Source organism: Oculina patagonica, chromosome 7 (assembly GCF_052425735.1).
Source record: "Oculina patagonica isolate OP01 chromosome 7, crgOcupat, whole genome shotgun sequence".
Classification (NCBI taxonomy): domain Eukaryota; kingdom Metazoa; phylum Cnidaria; class Anthozoa; order Scleractinia; family Oculinidae; genus Oculina; species Oculina patagonica.
In genome coordinates, this window is record NC_135764.1 from 25,852,711 (window position 1) to 25,871,718 (window position 19,008).

The 19,008-nt window shown below is 36.2% G+C and overlaps 1 protein-coding gene across 1 annotated transcript in view; it reads left to right on the top strand.

Moving 5' to 3' along the window:
• The first annotated feature begins 23 nt into the window (after positions 1 to 23).
• Positions 24 to 19,008, top strand: part of LOC144660436 (unconventional myosin-Ib-like) — a 36,537-nt gene continuing 17,552 nt past the window's right edge. Inside the window, exons 1-20 of the mRNA XM_078521053.1 lie at positions 24 to 257; positions 6,652 to 6,759; positions 7,465 to 7,616; positions 8,797 to 8,912; positions 10,110 to 10,204; positions 10,339 to 10,443; positions 11,270 to 11,316; positions 11,618 to 11,681; positions 11,835 to 11,848; positions 12,006 to 12,090; positions 12,348 to 12,454; positions 13,109 to 13,259; positions 14,198 to 14,316; positions 14,535 to 14,621; positions 14,927 to 14,992; positions 15,201 to 15,305; positions 15,928 to 15,990; positions 17,604 to 17,657; positions 18,202 to 18,342; positions 18,830 to 18,944. Of these exons, the coding sequence (XP_078377179.1) occupies positions 7,470 to 7,616; positions 8,797 to 8,912; positions 10,110 to 10,204; positions 10,339 to 10,443; positions 11,270 to 11,316; positions 11,618 to 11,681; positions 11,835 to 11,848; positions 12,006 to 12,090; positions 12,348 to 12,454; positions 13,109 to 13,259; positions 14,198 to 14,316; positions 14,535 to 14,621; positions 14,927 to 14,992; positions 15,201 to 15,305; positions 15,928 to 15,990; positions 17,604 to 17,657; positions 18,202 to 18,342; positions 18,830 to 18,944 (1,681 nt within the window). The 5' untranslated portion in view covers positions 24 to 257; positions 6,652 to 6,759; positions 7,465 to 7,469. The remainder of the gene's footprint in view (positions 258 to 6,651; positions 6,760 to 7,464; positions 7,617 to 8,796; positions 8,913 to 10,109; positions 10,205 to 10,338; positions 10,444 to 11,269; positions 11,317 to 11,617; positions 11,682 to 11,834; positions 11,849 to 12,005; positions 12,091 to 12,347; positions 12,455 to 13,108; positions 13,260 to 14,197; positions 14,317 to 14,534; positions 14,622 to 14,926; positions 14,993 to 15,200; positions 15,306 to 15,927; positions 15,991 to 17,603; positions 17,658 to 18,201; positions 18,343 to 18,829; positions 18,945 to 19,008) is intronic.

Genomic DNA, 19,008 nt, shown 5'->3' on the forward strand with positions numbered 1-19,008 from the left:
CATCCGCGTAAGAAAATGGCGCGGGCTCATCCCAAGGCCTCGAGTGACTGTAAACTTCCTCTGGGGGAAGGGCTTTTTATGGGCCGTGCCGGGGCGATTTCGGATGAAAAGTTTGCCCAAATTCTTTTCATTTTTGGAGTTTAATCCTCTGAGGATGCTAAATAATCATGAATTCGGCGTCCAAGCCTAAGATGACGTTTGGAAATTGACGTACGCGCGTACAAGCTGGTTTCTTAATTCGTCGGCGCCAAATCTTGGTAAGCTTACAGTCATCTTGTTTGTTATGGTGTGTAAACTATGAGAAATAATTACGTTTTGGCACTATTCAGTGCTTTTAACGTAATATTTCAATCCTTTATTCTTATCTTCTCGTAAGTGTCGACAACTTAACATAATTCAAATATAAACTTCTAGTTTATTTCCCCTGTGAACCGTAAAATTGAATACATATGCCCGTTATGCCGTGGGAAATTAAAAAGCCAGATTTGCAAAAACTAAAATAGCGCTTTAACTGTTAAAAATTAAACTGAGATACGAGTACTTGAAATTTACGCGATAAAAGAAAGTTCTAGTACTGGAAAATTCTGGCTGAGTGGGAATGCAAAGATTATTACAAGCTGGCTTACGTGTATTTTGATATCGTAAGCCACGATGTACGATTAGCGAGATTTGAAAACTAAAACTTCATTCTTTGCAATAAGCAATCTAAAAGCTTGCCAAATATGCAGAAAGAATAAATTCAAAGCTTCGTTGTGAATTGTAGCTGTAATTTACAAATTAAACGCGAATTCTTTCACAAAACCCATTAGACTGTCGGTGCAAATTAATGTACTTTGCCTCAGGGGCTCCTGGTCGAATTTTAACGACACTTTAGTGTTGTTGGAGTCTTCATTCTACCTTTCATCAAATTAAATAATCGTTTAGAAAAAAACCACAGGATCTCATCTTAGCGTGTGAAAAGTTTTCAATAAGCTGTTTTCCCCAAGATTACTTACAATGATTTGTTTATTCATTGAATAAAATCAGTCTGACATTCTTTACGGTTCATTAGGTCGATCATCGCTTATATTCATTGTGACTCGTAATAATTATTCAGACATGTTAATTTTTGCTGTCTAAACAGGCAATTCATTTGTTAATTTTCTGTTCTAGAAAAAATTGTGGTCGCATATTTTGTAAAATTAGCATTAATAATGATCTGTTAATTTTAAAGGTTATTCAAGGACTGATTAAAATAATCATGTATCTCAACTGGTATTTTAATTGATACATTGCCAATATCTTTGTTTATATTGTACACAGTTATATTTCATCAGTCATCTGTAAGTCTATTCATCAGTCAGAATTGTCCCAAGGTTGAGTGAACACTCAAAACAGAAGTTGTAAGGGTGTCCAGTGATTTATAGCATGTTGTTAATGGTATCCACCACAAGGTGATTTATATGGTGGATAGTGTTATCCACTCTTTGAACAAGGAAGGTTACTGTTTAAAAATAATCAACAGACAATATTGTATATGCATGTAATAGCAAGACTTACAAAATGATCTACCATATAATTTATATTGTGGACTGATCAATGTTGTGCTTGCCTAGTTCATTGAAAATTATCACACTTTAATTACTAGAAAAAATCGGTTGGATACAATTTTGTTATTTTTGTAAGTCACATTACTAGGGTTGTAGAATGGTAAAATCTAAGACTTGCCAAGGTGCCAAGACCCTTGTTAAACATCCAAGACCAGGATGTGGTGATTCAAAAATCGGAGCGCTCTGCAGCTCTCTGTCTGCTTGTACTAAAAAAATTTTCTAGATAAATCAGAATGGCAAATTAACAAGCAGTATAGAGCATTATATAAATTTGTGATTTTTCTTTGTTTTTGTTGTTGTTGTTGTTGTTTTATGACTGTTCATCCAGATTAAATTTTTGCTTGGCTTGCGAGATTCCGAAACTCATTGCAAAATTTGAGATTCCAAGATTAGCTTTCATTATTTTTGCAAGCTCATGATTCTGAGACACCAGTATATATGAAGCTGAGATTTCAAGATTCTAATAAGAAAACATCTTTAGTTATTTTAATGTAAAATTTACCATAAAAATTAGTGAAATTAGCTAGCTATGACGCTTCGAAGTCATCTTGACTCCATTATCAAGTAATGGAGTCAAGATGACTCCATTACTATGTCTTATTATGTCTTATTATGTCTTATTTTGAAACAAAATACAAACTATAAATAAAACCACAGCAGGAGTCCATCACTTTTAGGCTCTTTGTCTGCCTTTAGGCTCTTTTCAGGGTTAATATACCATATTACATGTACGTCCAAGTGGTTTTATCAGCATGGTAGTTTCTTTATGTTTTTGATTTACTTCCATGTATGATCAATGCATACACCCCTTAAATAACAACTAGTACCATGTAGTAATTTAAATTACTATCTGCACTCTGTACTGTTCACATTAATGCATGTATCCTCAGAAAGGGTTCTGTACCAGGCTGAAATTAGTATTTGTTTGGCTGGAAGTTCAATTTTTACTGCTCAATCAACCTACAGTTAATTTAACCTACAGTTAATTGATGAAATTTAGTGATATAAAGAAATGATCCCCCAGGATATACTCAATATCCAATAAAAATATATTTTCAATTGCTCATCCCATCCCTGAACAGCCATACTTTAGGTTTCTTTAGCTAGCTGCCAGCATTTTGATGGTTCTGCATATACCAGCCATTCACTATACATACTGATCCATAATAAATATTGAAAAAGATATGAAAATATTTACATTAAATACATGTTTATGTAGCCTAATGCAAATGCGTGCAGAGAACGTTTGGGAGAATTGAAAGTTCATGCAGACCAATTCAAGCCACAGATGAGGGTTTTTTACATTCAAGTACAAAGTCTTCTAAACTTTCTCAACTGTTGCAGTGGGCTATGAAAACAGGAAACAGCTATTTACTTCAGCCAAAAAATGCAGTTAATATGTCATAACTGTGTTTTTGTAGCCCTATGTGAAATGACTATTGAACCAATCAGAGCATGTGTTATAAGATCAACATTTTGTAAACAGCTGTAGCTCATGAGGTCATAATCTCTTCCTTGTACCTGCTAACAACGCTTACAGGGCATAAACAGTCTATTCTGGAAACTGAGAAAGAACATTGAGACAGATGTGTAACTCTAGATTCACTTTCAGCAAAACTTTTAATTGAAAATCAACAAGTGGTTTCATGTTTTAAAAAACTAAATGATTAATTAGCTGATAAATGCTGACAGCCCTGTCATACCTTATTTGATAACTTTTTCCATTCTGTTTCATCAGTTCACCAGTACAAAACCAGGCTTGCTTCCAAATCAACTTATTATATTAACTCTGTCAAAACAAACTATTAATGGTAAATTCAACATTCGCTATGCTGCTGTAAAAGTTTGGAATGATTTGGATGAAAACATCAAATACCTCCCCCTTTAAGGTGGCTCCATAGGGTTTTGAGATATTATGGCGCGCGCACAAGTGATACCCATCAAGAGATCATTTTCGCGTTATTTTTTTAAACTAGTTAAATAAAAGCTGCCGAAATATTAAAAACAAGGACTAAAATATTTTGTGCATTATTTTTTTTTTAAATAACGGCCTTTGTTTTTGAGCTACATCTTCTCAAAAAGTCCTATTTTTTGGTGTTTTTATGGCTTTGATCTTAAATTTCTTTAATTTTCTTCAGTGAAAATTTTTGAAATTCTCCCAACGGATTGAATCTGATGAGAAATAACTTTTAAAAACAAAAAAAGTAGGGGTCGTCCAGGTGGTTTTTGCGTTTTTGGCTATTTTGTGTTTTTTTGACTAAGCAAAAAAACTGGCTTACAATTTTTTTTTAAAAAAACGGCAAAAGGGGCAGTTAAAAAGGTATCACATCTATGCCAAATTTAAAGGAATTTCACCGAAGGAAACTCTAGTAATTACAAGGGGAAAATTTCTATTTTCGCCCGAATAACAATTACGTCATCAGAATAGAAATTGTCCAAGATCGCTATTTGAGCATGCGCGAACTTTCGAACCATACGAGTTGATGAGTAAAGACGAGCGTTTCCCGTTGTTGTCGGGTTTTGTGCAAATATCTGTTAACCCCAAGGTTGCTTAGAGACATACCTTTATCCTTTATGTAGTAGAATCTCTGAAATTCTGCTCGAAGTATCTCACAATCACGGAGACTATTTTTTTATTTTGTCTTTTGCTTTCGATCGTACGAACTTCACAAAAGCGGCCAGAAGCACCGCGGACGTTGTAAAAACCTTTTTAGGGTGTTGTAAACTCTTTAATCTGCTCAACACAGGAAAGCACAGGTGTTATTTCATTGGCAGGAAGCAAGTCTCGCGTTTTCTCGCCGAAAATTTCACGCTCGCGTGAAGCCGCCATGTTTGTTTTGATTTGCCGGCATTTCAAGCTCGCCCTTTTGTACCCATTCCTCGCGCGGTCAAGAAACCCTATGGAGCCACCTTAAATGTTCAAAAATGAAGTTAAACTTGACATCTTACAAAAATACTGCCAACATTAATGAGTTTTCATAGATCTGGCACCTAGTAGTTATATAATACAGAAATACTGCCAACATTAATGAGTTTTCATCTGGCACCTAGTAGTTATTTAATATTTAATACTTAAGTTTTCTTTATTTAGCTTTTATATATTTTTTGCTATAGAATGTTTGTGTTAGCTTTAAACGTTTTTCATTAACCGCTTTTTTTTCCCTTTGCTTTTAATTGCCAACCTCCTCCTAAGTATTAATTTAATTTAACTTCACTCAGCTCGATAAGCTTTTTAGTTTTTCTGAGTGTTGTTACCAATAGTCTGTTTTAATTATATTATATATTATTATCTTTTTCGAAGCATTGTATGTAAGTATTTTTTTGGTAATAAAGTTGTTGTTTGTTGTTACCAATGCAGGTACAAGGTTTCTGTTGCCCATGACATTTTGAAAAATGTTTTTAATTTCTCCAGGGCCATCTTGATTAATTTTGTGAATATTGCTAGCTTTAGAGAATTTTTTAGGCTAGAGAAATGTGAGTCGGAATGCATGCCTCTCACTTGTAAAAGTCTGTTAGTCAGCCATGGATCCGAAATGGTCTGTTACGGGTTTTTTTGTTAACACTGCAACACACTAAATACCGGTACTCAGTCATGAATATGGTTTTGTTTGAACCAATTTGTAAATAACGATAATCATGCACAGCTATTTCTGCTAACTGTAAAAAACTTGGAAAAATTTATTCAAATTCAAATGTAATATAATCTCTTTTTTCCCTGTTAAAAATTGCAATTATAATAAGCATAATTGACAGAATATTAAATATCAAATAGCTGCTGCATGATATTAGTACAACATAACAATTAAGACTTAGTTCCCGTGACCATGTACAACATGAACACAATTAAAATCCTGGATTTCGGGTAAGGAAATTGGGTCAAAAGCAGTGTATTCAGCAGACGTCTACATAACACAGCTGGGGGATTTTAAATAATTATATATAGTCATTCAAGTCAATGTTTTTAATTTTTTTGAAGACATTTTGTCAATATGTTCAAACACTTAAAATACAGGTGGCAAAATATCCGTTTTTTATCATTGGTGAGTCCAACTATGGAACATTCTTGATGCCAATTTTAATTCAATCTGTATTCTGCCTCAAAATAAGTATTTTTGTAACCAACGTGATGAATCTGGATCTGTACAGCTGTTGATAGATTTTCTCAGTTAATGGTAGCCACATTCATTGTTTGTAAATTTATTTTTCCTAGCTTTTGTGTAAGCTGTTTACATGTATATAAATTTATACCATTTGGTTTGTTAAACAGGTCTAGGGCCCTCTTGATCAATGTTTGGATAATGCCATCCACCAGATAAATCGCTATCCATTGGATAAAGTTAATGTTAGCAAACTACACTATCTAGTGCAGGCCGGGCTGCAAATAACAGTCAGTTATCGGACATTGGCCGACCAAAATTTGCTCATGTCCGACAAATTCCCAAGTGTGATCGGACATGATGTCCTGACAAAAATTTTTTATCATAGATCATTTTACGACAACAATGGATACAATTCAACCTTTTGTTTTTGGTGATGTCCGACCAAAATTTTGTTTTGTCCAACCAAGATGGTGTCTTAGTAGGACATAATTATGTCATAGTTTGTTAAAGGTTTGTCGCTGACTGTGTTTTTGATGTTATTTTCCAAGACGTTTCGGCTATTGCTTAAGCCTTCATCAGTTAAAAAATCAAAGCTTTCACATGCAATTTAAAATAGCAGCATGTTAGCGCGCGCTTTAAAAATAACGTGTAAAAGTTTGAAACAAAAGAATGTGGTGCGAAACTCATGTGCGTGACAAGGACTTGTAAACCTCTGGGATGATAGCATGGTCGTTCCCAGAGTGCGAATCCATATGTCCTTTCAAGTGAAAAAAAAAAATTTGCAACCCTGCTAGTGTATAGAGATTTTTTCAGGTAGAATGTGTTATGACATCCTTTGAACAACCAGGGCCAGGACTATCTCAGTGCCAATAATTTTGATAATACATGTTTCAGTTTATAAATTATACTCTATGCTGTAGTCCTTAAAAATTAAGTACAGTTTTGTTATTCTTCTGCTTCAGAAATACTGATCAAGCTAAATGCTGTACAGATGATTGTAAACCTAAGAACAGGAGCTTCCTGAAGTTGTAATACTGACTGAACTTGCATCTTCTGTTTTGGAAAAAGGAGTAAGTATCAGTACTGACAGAAATATTTATCATTTATTATAATAACAATTTAGACAAGGTTTGAGGTTTCTATCTGCTATGAATCATAGTTGGCAAGGGGTGAAGCCTTGTGCCAACTACCAAAAGCCAATTGAAACTGATAGCGAGCTGTCTATTTAATTATTGTTTTAGCATAACCCAGAGACCAATGTATTTGACAGAAAAATCTGTGAAAGTGTATATTAATAGTTTTGTTTTGTGATTTTAGCAATTTTGCTTGTGCATGCTTCTAGGGCAATCTATCAAAAATTATCCAATTAGATTGCGTGTTTGCCTAATAGTCAATCGCTGGGTTATGCTAAATAACTACAAGACATATAGGTACAACTCTTATTATTAGTACTCGAAAGGAACTTTTATTAACTAAAGGAAAAGAACATTGTTTCAGTACAGTGTGCATGTTAAGTTGCATGTGGGTTTTAATTGATGGTCCACAAAACTGTCAGAACTTGCTCAATCCTGGGTAAAGCAAAACTTTTGCAGACCTTACTAAACTGACTCAGTTGACATTGTATTGCTGTGAAAAGATGTAAGTTGTTACATAACAGTTACTGTGGATTTTCAGGTGTTAGACGTGAAAAAATAAGTAGAAAAATTATTATGAAAAGTAAAAAATTAATCCTGAAATTCAAAATAAACTTGACTATCTTTCTCCATTTCTCATAGGAGCCATGGCTGAAACAGGCCAGGCAACGGCAGGCGGGCGGAGCATGTTGGACAACATGGTTGGAGTCAGTGACATGGTTCTTCTTGAGCCCTTAACTGAAGATTCTTTGCTAGAGAACCTGTGGGATAGATACAACAATAAAGATATCTATGTAAGAAATGTGCAATATTCACCTTTCTAAAACCATTAACTAGGAATTCTGCCCTCACCACATGCCAATTCATATGAATCACTCTGTCCTGTTGAAATCTCCCTTAGCTACAATAGCCATTTCTACAATGGTGGGTTAAGATGTAAAGTATATGAAATGATTCATAAATATGAACTGCGGATGTATATGAAAGTGATAGATGATCATCGCAGTGAATTTCCAATTTAAGCAATTGGAATAAAGAAGCCTGGAAAAAAATTCAGGACTTCAACGGGATTCGAACCCGTGACCTCCGCGATACCGGTGCGATGCTCTACCAACTGAGCTATTGAAGCCACACATTGGGAGCAATTATGAGTTCATATTTTCCCGTGAGAGGAGTGAAATGATGTAACTTTCATAATGGTGGGTTAATTGCCTTCGCAGTTTGACCTTTGTGGAGAGGCTCAAGGTTGTAATGTGGTAGACTGTGGACCTTACAATGTACAGTAATATGACTCATTATCATATGATAGTCAACTTTTGGGAGGTGTGGTGACCTAACAGTAAAGCACTGGACCTCCGGTTCAAGCAATCTTGGTTCGACCCCTGGTTGGAGCACTGCGTTGTGTTCTTGGGCAAGATACTTTACTCTCACAGTGCCTCTCTCCACCCAGACCTGTGTATGAATACAGTGCTGGAAATTACTGTCGGTCATCAGACATTGTCTGATCAAAATGCCAAAATGTCCGGCCAATTTTGCAATATGTTCAAACATGATGTCCGAGAACTTATGTGACTGTGTCTTGGAAAATTTAATGTGTTTGATTTAAAATGCGAATTGATGTCCGACCAATTTCTTTCTATGTCCGTTCAAAGTAAAAGTTTGGAAGGACACATGTCCTTTTAAGTAGAAAAAAATATTTCCAGCACTGGAATAGGTACCATAAATACTCACAACTTTATTGCTTGGGTGGGGAAAACTCTGCAATGGACTAGTTAGCATCCCATCCAGGGGGGAGTACAAAATACTCCTAGTTGCTTCATGATACGAAAACCAGGATAAGCTCTTCCTAGCCTGATGGTCCAGTAGGTTCACATGCAGACGTATGACAATCAACTGATCACGTTTGTACATTGTCGCGAATTTACATGTACATGTACAAAGGGAAAGTAACTAATCACAATTTTTACATTGCAGACCTACATTGGTAACGTAGTGGTATCAATCAACCCTTATCGTAAATTCAACTTGTATACTCCTGAGAGAATATTTGAGTACAGATCTAGAAACATCTATGAACTACCCCCACACATGTGAGTACAGAACCTTATGTTTTACTTTTACTTTCTTACTTAAATTTAAAGTTAACAACTGCATCGCTCAATGGAGGTTGGGTGCCTGGGACATCCAGGAGCTTCCACTATTGGCAGCCAGCTCCTAGATGGAGACTGCTCCCCTGGCTGGGAAAATCCTGGCAACCCAGCCATGCGCCTGAAATCCGGAGCACATGGACCCTGGCGCATGGGCATATCCAAAACACCGCTGACCACAAGCGAACACTGACGCTCTTTGTTGTTAACTCCGTTAAATTGCATTGTTGTTAACTACGTTAACTTGCATTTAACTGCATTTAAAAAATATTAAAATAAAATATTAAACTTTTGAAGTACAATATTTGTCATCAAAATGACATTTAATAAAATTTGTGATTTCTGATTGTCATTTTGCATTTAACTTATTGTTAAAAGTAAGTTAGTGCTCTCACTGCTAAGTTAGACTAACATTTAGTAATCTGAAACCCTGGTCGCAAGCCTGCTGTCCTGCCCTACTGGTTTCCTTGAAGCAGTTTAACCATATTTTTTTGAATTAACCCCTCTGTGGAATTAACGCCGCCCTCAAATAAGAGTCACACATTAATTTTTGAGGCGGATATATTAAATGAGCAGATGGGGCATTTATTCCAATAATAGAGTCAAAAAGCAAATGCAGTTACTGTAATAATCAAGTTTTAACAAGCCTCAAAAACATAATATTTTCCTTGAATTTTTCAAGTCCACTTTATTTAATTTTGTTTTCCTTCAGGGTGGGAGGGGTACTGTAATTCAACGAGCATTAAATTTGACCAAGACAAATTTTAAATTTAACGATTTTGCAAGTATTAAATTTAGCGATTTTTGTCCAACCGCTAAAATTAGTATCTGCTAAAAATAATAACCTTAAGGGATTGTTAGCAGTGGTGCCCTTGAATAAACGCTGCCCTTGAATAAACACCGCACTTGAATCACGAAAAATTTTATAAACGCCGCAGAGTTTAATTGAATAGATACAGTACTTCATTTAGACAAAGTATGCATATACCCTTAATGGGGTCCACAAATTTTTGTAGAAGCAGTACTTTTGCCTAAGACTTAATTAGGTTAATAACCAGGGTGTGAACCTTAGAGTCCAATGCGTAAACACTAACTGACAACTGTTTTATTTTAACATATTTTGTTTCACGTTTAAAACAGATTTGCCATAGCTGATGTTGCTTACAGATCCATGAGGGATTACAACCAGGACCAATGTATTCTTATTACTGGTGAAAGTGGAGCTGGCAAAACAGGCATGTTTTTTCAAATGCTAATAAGCATTTATTTTGTCTAACACTGTCAAGAATGTCTCATTTCTCATTAGGATATCATCCTGACTCATTAATTGTGTCAACTTGTAGTCACGGTTTTATGCTGTTTGTTTTAGAGGCATCAAAGGTTGTTATGCAGTATGTAGCAGCAGTGTCTGGCAAAGGCTGGGAAGTGGATAGAGTCAAGGAACAGTTGCTGCAGTCTAATCCTGTCTTAGAAGGTACAGGGGTAAAAATTATCAATAAATATTAGTTGAATAATGAACAAACAAGTGTATACCTGACAACTTTTTCTCAGTCAAAGACGTAGGATTTGTGAAGAGATGATACGACCATGTCTGAAGTTTTCCGAAGATGTCCGAAGTGTTACGAAGATGTTTCGAACATATTCCGATCCCAGTGCGTGGAAGTGTTTTGCTAATAAGACCTTGTTCGCAATGTTTTTCTTGTCAAAACTCGATCTGAGATTTCGGGGAATGAATCGTCATTTTCTCATTTTACATTGGAGTTTTCGTTTCTCACATTCGTTTGAGGTTACATATTTTTGGAAAGTGTGTCGGTCATGGTTGAAATAACTCACATTTTTCGACTAGGAGTGAGAAATTGGTTCGTAAGCGTGAATTGGCGTGAGATCAAAGTTTTCAACTTGCAGATGTGAGACTCATTCCTAAGGCGTTAGACTTGGCAGGTTTACACGTCTCTGAGTGCTTTCAAGAGGTAGCAAGCAAGTGACTAAGCAAACGAATAAATGAGTAAATGATGGAACAATCAAACAAGTCTCAATAATTATTAAAGGTACAAACCAACAAATAAGGGAATGGATGGACAAAGGGACAGAAGAACACTTACTCACAGGTGAATGTCAGTTTGGCAGAATATCAGTTTCAAATGGTATCAAGGGAGCCTTTTGAATATGTTTGACTGCCTCGTACATCACTGACTTGTATTTAATGTTAAGTTTTAATTTTAGAACTTTACTTCTCAAGGAAGTACTAATATTTAAATGAAAAAGTTTTTATGATTGAATGACTTTTGTTGTTGTTGCAGCTTTTGGCAATGCAAAGACTCTTAGGAATGACAACTCCTCTCGCTTTGTAAGTAATAATATTTTTTTCAAAACATAAAATAATGGGTTCCCTTTAATTATATGACCAAAAACCTAAAAAAACACAACTTACAACAACAACCAACAGACCAAGACACAAAACTGCACCTTCTTTGGAGCAAGTATAAGATGATTACAAAAGTCAACACTGGTACTGGGGAAAAAAATCCAATTGAAGATATTTTTTCTTGACTAGCTTCCTACATCAGTTGTTACTGGTAGTTCTGATACAAATTTGCACTTCACTGTTGGCAAATAAATGTAATATATCTGTGAATTTATATTTTTAGGGCAAATACATGGACATTGAGTTTGACTTCAAGGGTGATCCTGTTGGAGGAGTCATAACAAAATGTAAGGCAGCATATCAGTATTTTGATATCCAGGGTTTATTCAGTTTTTTTTGTTACATGTAATTCTGCTTCAGCTTATTTTTTGTTTGTTTGATTAATTAATGGCTTTTTGTGTACAAAGTATCTAATCACATTTCACTCATTGTCATTGCAGATTTGCTGGAAAAGGTAATAGAAAATGTTTGGTCACTATGTTTTTTTGTTAGACATTTGTCTATGAGTTTTTTATTATAATTTGTGCGGAAAGCACTATTTACTTGCGTAGTATATACTAATTTATGTTGTAGGTGCTAGCTGAGTAACCAATGATTTTTTTTTCTTTCAGTCACGTGTTGTTCACCAAGCACAAGGGGAAAGAAATTTTCATATTTTCTACCACCTTCTTTCTGGTGCCTCTGATGAACTTCTTGGTAAATGATTTGTCTTAAATTATATTTGAATTATTTTGTACATGATACTTGCATAATTTTAATGGTTGTCCTGTACTAGTGGTAGCATCCCGATTTCCAGGATTTATTGCCAGGAAAAAATAACAATGCTAACACATTTTTGATAACTTCACTGGAGCTGAAATAGCACAGAAGAAATATAGCCTGTCACTTCCAGCTACTTTTTTATTCTAGTCTATTTTCTATTTTATTTATTTTATTTACTCTATTCTATACAGGTAAACTAAATCTTGAAAGTGATTGTAGTACATACAATTACCTCAATCATAGTGGATGTACAAAAGTTGACACAATTGATGACAAGAAGGACTTCTTAATAGTCGAGGTGCGTTGAGTAATTAATTTTATTCTCAAACTTTTATCTCCCAACCCTCCCTTCCCCTCAGCCTTTCACCTACCAGTTGATAACCCACCCCCTCATTATATAATTCCACCCCTTAGCCTACCTTCCCTCTTCTCTCATTTTAATCGCTATGACAGATGACCACTTAGGATTTGCAGGTTCATCAGCTCTGTCCCCTCCCCTCCAGTCAGCTTTTAACCTTACTCTCCCCTCCTCTTGCAAAATTTTCTTCTCACCTAAGTTCCTTCCCACCCAGTGCTAACAGCTTATGGGCTGAGTCACTGGCAGAAACAAAAGAGGGGAAAAAGGAAAAGGGGAAGGGTTGGCACGGTGGTGAGAGCTCTCGCTAAGTTCCTTCCCACCCAGTGCTAACAGCTTATGGGCTGAGTCACTGGCAGAAACAAAAGAGGGGAAAAAGGAAAAGGGGAAGGGTTGGCACGGTGGTGAGAGCTCTCGCCCCCCACCAATGTGGCCTGGGTTTGATTCCTGGACCCGGATCATATGTTGGTTGAATTTGTTGTTGGTTTTTGTTTTTACTCTGAGAGATTTTCTCCAGGTTTTCAAGTTTTCTATGGTTGTAACATTTTTTTGTAACATACACTCAGTTGGTCAATGACAACATTTTAATTTCCCTAGAGGGCCATGGATATTGTAGGATTTTCTCAAGAAGAGAAACAGTCCATCTACACTCTTTTGTCTGCTATCCTGAACCTTGGAAATGTGACATTTGATGAAGTTTTTGATAAAAGCAGTGGACATGATGCTGTAGCTGTCACAAATGAGAAATGTAAGTTGTCTTCAAATAGTTGTCCTAATAACATGTTTACAAGTGGTACAAAAATGTACTTTTTAGGACTAGCAATTCATTACAATCCCAATTACAGCTTGCCAGAAAATCAATACAGTTATGAACGTTTGCAAGGTGCCGGAGACTTTACTCTTTCTCAAAAACAAACACGCAACTTCTTGAAAATTTGATATGGGATCCAGGGAAGTGTGGCATGTTTTGTAGTATCAAAACTAAAGAAAGCTTAAGTTGGTCTTGTGTCAACTGAAGGCAAATGCTGCCAGAGCATATCATTCTCCGATTTACCAATGTTAAAACATTGCTTATTGGTAAATCGGAGAATGATATGCCTAAAAGCAACTAGGAGTATTAAGCTACTCCCCCTGTTATTTCTGATCCGTCCTTAACAGATTGCTAGTACCTGTTGGTACTACAGGTGATCCTGTAGGAGACCCTGTGACAATGACCCTGACCAGGGCTTTCATTACAAGAATCTTGGCACTCAATCCAGAGTTCATGTGCTAACCATTTGGCCACTGCATCTTCCATAATGGAGGCGCGGTGGCCTACAGTGTAATGGTTAGCATGCTTGATTTCAAGTCAAATGACCCGGGTTCGAGCCCTGACCAGGGCACTGCATTGTGTTCTTGGGCAAGACACTTTACTCTCACAGTGCCTCTCTCCACCCAGGTGTATAAATTGGTACCAGGGAATTTGAGGGGAAGCTGGGGGGTAACCCTGCGATGGACTAACATCCCATCCAGTGAGTAGCAATACTCCCAGTCCCTTAATGCTACAGAAACTGGGATATTTACCTTTACTTATCTCTTATAATACAATAAATTAGAAATAAAGTGTCACTTTCAAACAAAGTTGATATTATTTAGTATTTCAATGCAGTGCATTAACCTTTTAAATCATAAACCATGTGATTGCAGTTTTAGAGAGGGCTTGTGAGATGTTGCAGTGTGGAACTCATTTACTCAAGGATGCTCTGACAAAGAGGACAGTGGAAGCTGGAAATGAGAGAATGGCCACTCCTCTTACAGCTGCCCAAGTATGTGTGTCATAATGTCTTAAAATGGTAATGCACAGATTTTTTCACACATCACATACATGTAACCATATTTTAATTTATATCAGTGCATACCAGTAACGTTTTTATGGTGATTGTTCTCCTTGGCAAAGCAAGAAGAAATCCTGCATGTGCTTTGGCTGCTTGGTCTACAAACTGAAGGCTTACCTTATACTGACAGTTGCATGTTTCTCTCACAGGCCTACTATGCAAGAGATGCTCTTTCCAAAGCCACTTATCGAAGGATGTTTTCCTGGTTGATTCAAAGAGTCAATGATAGTATAAGGGTAATCATATAAATTTTTTAAAGTTTTGATGAGGCATAGTTTAATGAGGGCATAATAACTGTCATGAGGTCAAAAGGCATATTATTTTCTTATCACCTTCACTGGCAAAATCAGGTCTAATTAAAATTTTCATTTGCTAGTCTAAGATGGGTAGCTTTTTTCATTCTTCTCAGCCTGATAAATATCTGGTACACTATGGAATTCCTTAGCATTAAGTCAAGACTGAGTTATCACGCAATCGTCAGTATGATATTGCTCAATATGTTGTATGACGCATAATATTATTTTGATGTTGTCTTTATCAGGTGAAAAAGAAGGGCAAGAGGAAAGTGATTGGTGTGTTGGACATTTATGGATTTGAAATATTTAAGGTACAAACTGTTGTTGTCAATAGATACATGAATGCTGTTCATTGTATGCAACTAGTGAGTACACCATGCCACCGATCATTGCTTATGATTTCTCATGTTGCAATAACGCGTATTGAAAATAATTTAAGTCTGACTTGTCATTGTTCCTACTTGATCATTCGCAGTAATTTATTAGCTGTTTCAAGTTCACTGATTGTTTGTTTTGCAGAGGAACAGTTTTGAGCAGTTCATTATCAATTACTGTAATGAGAAGCTGCAACAGATTTTTATTGAGCTGACTCTTCAGTCAGAGCAAGAGGAGTATGTCAGAGAGGTGGGAAACAATACTGACAATAATATTATAATCATTATGCAGGACAATAGCTGTTACCACTGTTTTATACTGTCAGCTGTTTAAAAAACATGTTAAGATACACATACATTAATTTATAAAGTTGGTATACAATCTTGGCAAACAATACCTATAGCAATGGCCGATTCCCTCTATGGTGCACCTGCAGGGAATCACGGTAGTTGTATTCATCGTTGCTAAGTCTCGCGCGACCTCGCGCATGATTTGATGAATACAACTACCATGATTCCCTGCAGGCGGGTGCCATAGAGGGAAATTATTGGGCATTATAAATTAAAGAAAAATGAAATAAATGTTATTTGAGGATCCATCACTCAGCTGAAAAATAGAGAATGCAAATTTCGTAGTAGGTCTTGGGGATTACTAAACATTTCAGTAATCTTCTTCATTCCCCAAGAACCATACATTACTAGAAGTATTTTGATGCCATACTTATTTCAATTAACTAATTGAAGGAATTATATGTGTATGCAGTATAAGAAGTTCATGGATGAAATGAATTCAAGAATTTCTGGTCACATCAAGTAATATCCAGATGGACAATAAATTTAATCACTGACAGAAGTACATTCTTTTTTTGCAGGGAATTGAATGGACAACAATAGATTATTTTAACAATGCTATCATCTGTGATTTGATTGAAAAGGTGGGTGCAGGCAGTCAGTTATGTTGTATAGCTTGACTTCCCTATAAGACATGCGCTCTTTTCAAAATTGAGAGTAACAAAAAAGTAGCTTCTTTACATGTTTGACACCTTTTAACCTGAATTCACATATTTAGCCTAGTCAGTCAATAATTTCTTTTCAAGAACTCCTTTGATACAGCCATCCCATCAATACAACCACATTGTGGTAGCTAGCCTCTGTGAGGTTCTACTGTACCTACGGCATGTACTCAAATAAGCGCCGCCCCCTAATAAGCTCTGCCCTCAAATAAGCGCTGCATTTGGGACAAAAAAGTTATTAATAAGTGCCGCCCCCGACTAAGTGGTGCAGTCCCGATTAAAAATTGCACTACTAAGCAACTCTAAGTTAACAAAACTTGCATATTTTTACCATCAAAAGTGATCTTTTGCAGTTCAAAGTGATTGTTTTACCGCTCACCCATTAGTTTTTCTATCCAACATTCTTACAATACATAGTTCTGTAAACGTTGTGAAGGTCGCCAACTTTGCCAGGACAGCTAACGCCACTTCTCTCTTCAGCAAGAGACGAATACTGACAATCAAAAGACGCTATTTCAATTCTTTAATCTAAAGGATGAGATTCTTTGTGGCGTCAAAATTTTCAAAAAGCGCCCACCTCGAATAAGTGCTGCACTTGAGGCACGAAAAATTTAATAAGCGTCGCGGTGCTTATTCGAGTAAATATGGTAACTCTTGCCATGTGCCATAGTGCTTGTGTCAACCAGTCAACTAATAAGTTACAGATATTTGAATATCTTACAGTAAGGTACATCTCACGATCCTGTTTGGTTATGTTGGAACGTAGTTTAAAGTGAATATATTTTCAAATCAAAATGAGTTCAATCTAATTTGATTTGTGTTATTATCTCTTTGTTTATGGATAATTTATGGTAATAAGTCTGGAACAAAGGGAAATACAAATCAAACTAGTCTAAAATCACCCTTGTGTTTTATTCTAGCATTATTTCCCAGTTAAAAAATGGGGTGTAAGGAAGGCGACTAGTCAAGAGGACCTTTTTGTTAGTTGTTTAATTGATACATGCTTTAATTCTTTTCTGTTAGAGCGTTTACTTGAGTGTCGAAAGTAAATTGCGTTTGCTTTGGTTTTGCATTACTAGGCTTAGTGATTGGCTTAAAAATCTTGTGCCACTTTCTCAGCCAATCAGGAGTAAAACCAAAACCAATCGTGACTCGCTCGTGCATGTTTTCCTGCACTTCGTGCCAGCTACATGTATTTGCTTCAAGTTTTGACTGGTTCACTGGATTGCCTGTGTCCTTTGTGATTGGCCAGAGTAATTGCTTTGGTTTTGGTTTTACGACACTCAATTGAAAACTGCTCCATCAGCACTGTCACAAGTCATTACTTGCAATAATTATATTGTTTCTGTAGTAAAATTGTGCACATTGTTTGTTGATCGTCTGTCAACCTAAGTATGTAAAATTAATATAATCGTGTTTTGATATTAGTTTACTAGTCCATCATAGGACTGCAAGACGTGCAGATCTAGGTAATGTAATATGTCAAGGGAGGGTTTGGGAAGTAATTTCTATCATTGGTGTTATTTTTTTCTCAGAGTCATGTTGGAATTATAGCTCTTCTTGATGAGGAATGTTTGAGACCTGGAGAGGTGAGGAGACATTCTAAACACTATTGACTTTAAAATATTTCAAAACTGAGATGGTATGTTTTATTGCATTTCCCAAACACCGAGAAGGGAGTTGAAAATACAATGCACAGCAGCAAGGTACTTCCAGGTGCTTGGAAATGTGATTAAACATTCTCTTGAGTGTTTGATATATCTTGTCAATTGAAACTTAAATTATGGAGAAAATGGAGAAATAAAATCATAAAATTCTATGCTACATGTAATTAAGGTCAGATTTCATAACCAGTGTCACAGCTATTTTTCCCTTTGTTTTAAGTACTGAAGAATTATTAATGAGTTTGAGGAGTGCATTTCCAGGAAATTCCGTACCTACCCCAAGGAGGGCCATTGGAAGTACTGAGGGGGGAGGAGGATTTCAAAAGTTAGTTCTTTTCACGAAAGTTTGAATTCAAATTGGAATTTCCAAGTTGGAGCTGGGGGGATTCTTATGCCAACAACACAATTTTAGCAAATAATCAATGTCAAGAAACGGCCGTGAGGGATTTGATGTGCTTTTTATATTCAGGTCACAGATGAGACGTTTCTAACCAAGATCAACAGACACTGCATCGAGCATCCACACTATGAGAGCAGAGCAAGCAAGAAATTCCTCTCTGACGCTTCTCTGCCTCACGACTGTTTCAGACTAATACACTATGCTGGAAGTGTGAGTATTAAACAACCAGGTTTAGTTTGTTGTTTCCCCTTTTTAAGCTTTCAAGTTTTAATACACAGAACACTGTAGCACATTTAGATGATGCAAACACCTTCTCTTCTGGATCGAAGTTTCCCTAACATGAAACTTTGAGAATTGTTCATAGCTGAGCAGTGTTGTGCACCAAAAGTTTGCTTACACATGAATGTGATGGATAGTTACCATAAAATCCTGTTTTTAAGCTTTGGTTTATACAACTGTTTTCTTAAGCATTTTATAACTAGGCTTGAAACTAGGCAGGGATGCGGGAAGAGGGTCTTATAACCAGTAATGATTAATTGTACATAGGTAGCATTTATGGAGGTACCGACCCCACAGAAAATGTGTTTAATAAAAGAAGCTTATCCTTTTAGATGTGGTAAAGTTCAATAGATTTAGGCTCTAAGCCTTATATCCTGTCTTATTTGTTATTTATGTTTTTGTCTACATCTTTTTCCAGGTAACATATTGTGTAAATGGTTTTGTAGACAAGAACAACGATCTGTTGTACAGAGACCTTTCTCAGTGTCTGTATGCATGTGGTCACCCACTGGCCAAAACGCTCTTCCCAGAAGGTGAGTTTTGATTGCATTCTCATGGTAAAAGAATGAGGAAGGTACAGCTGCCAAATGGTAATGT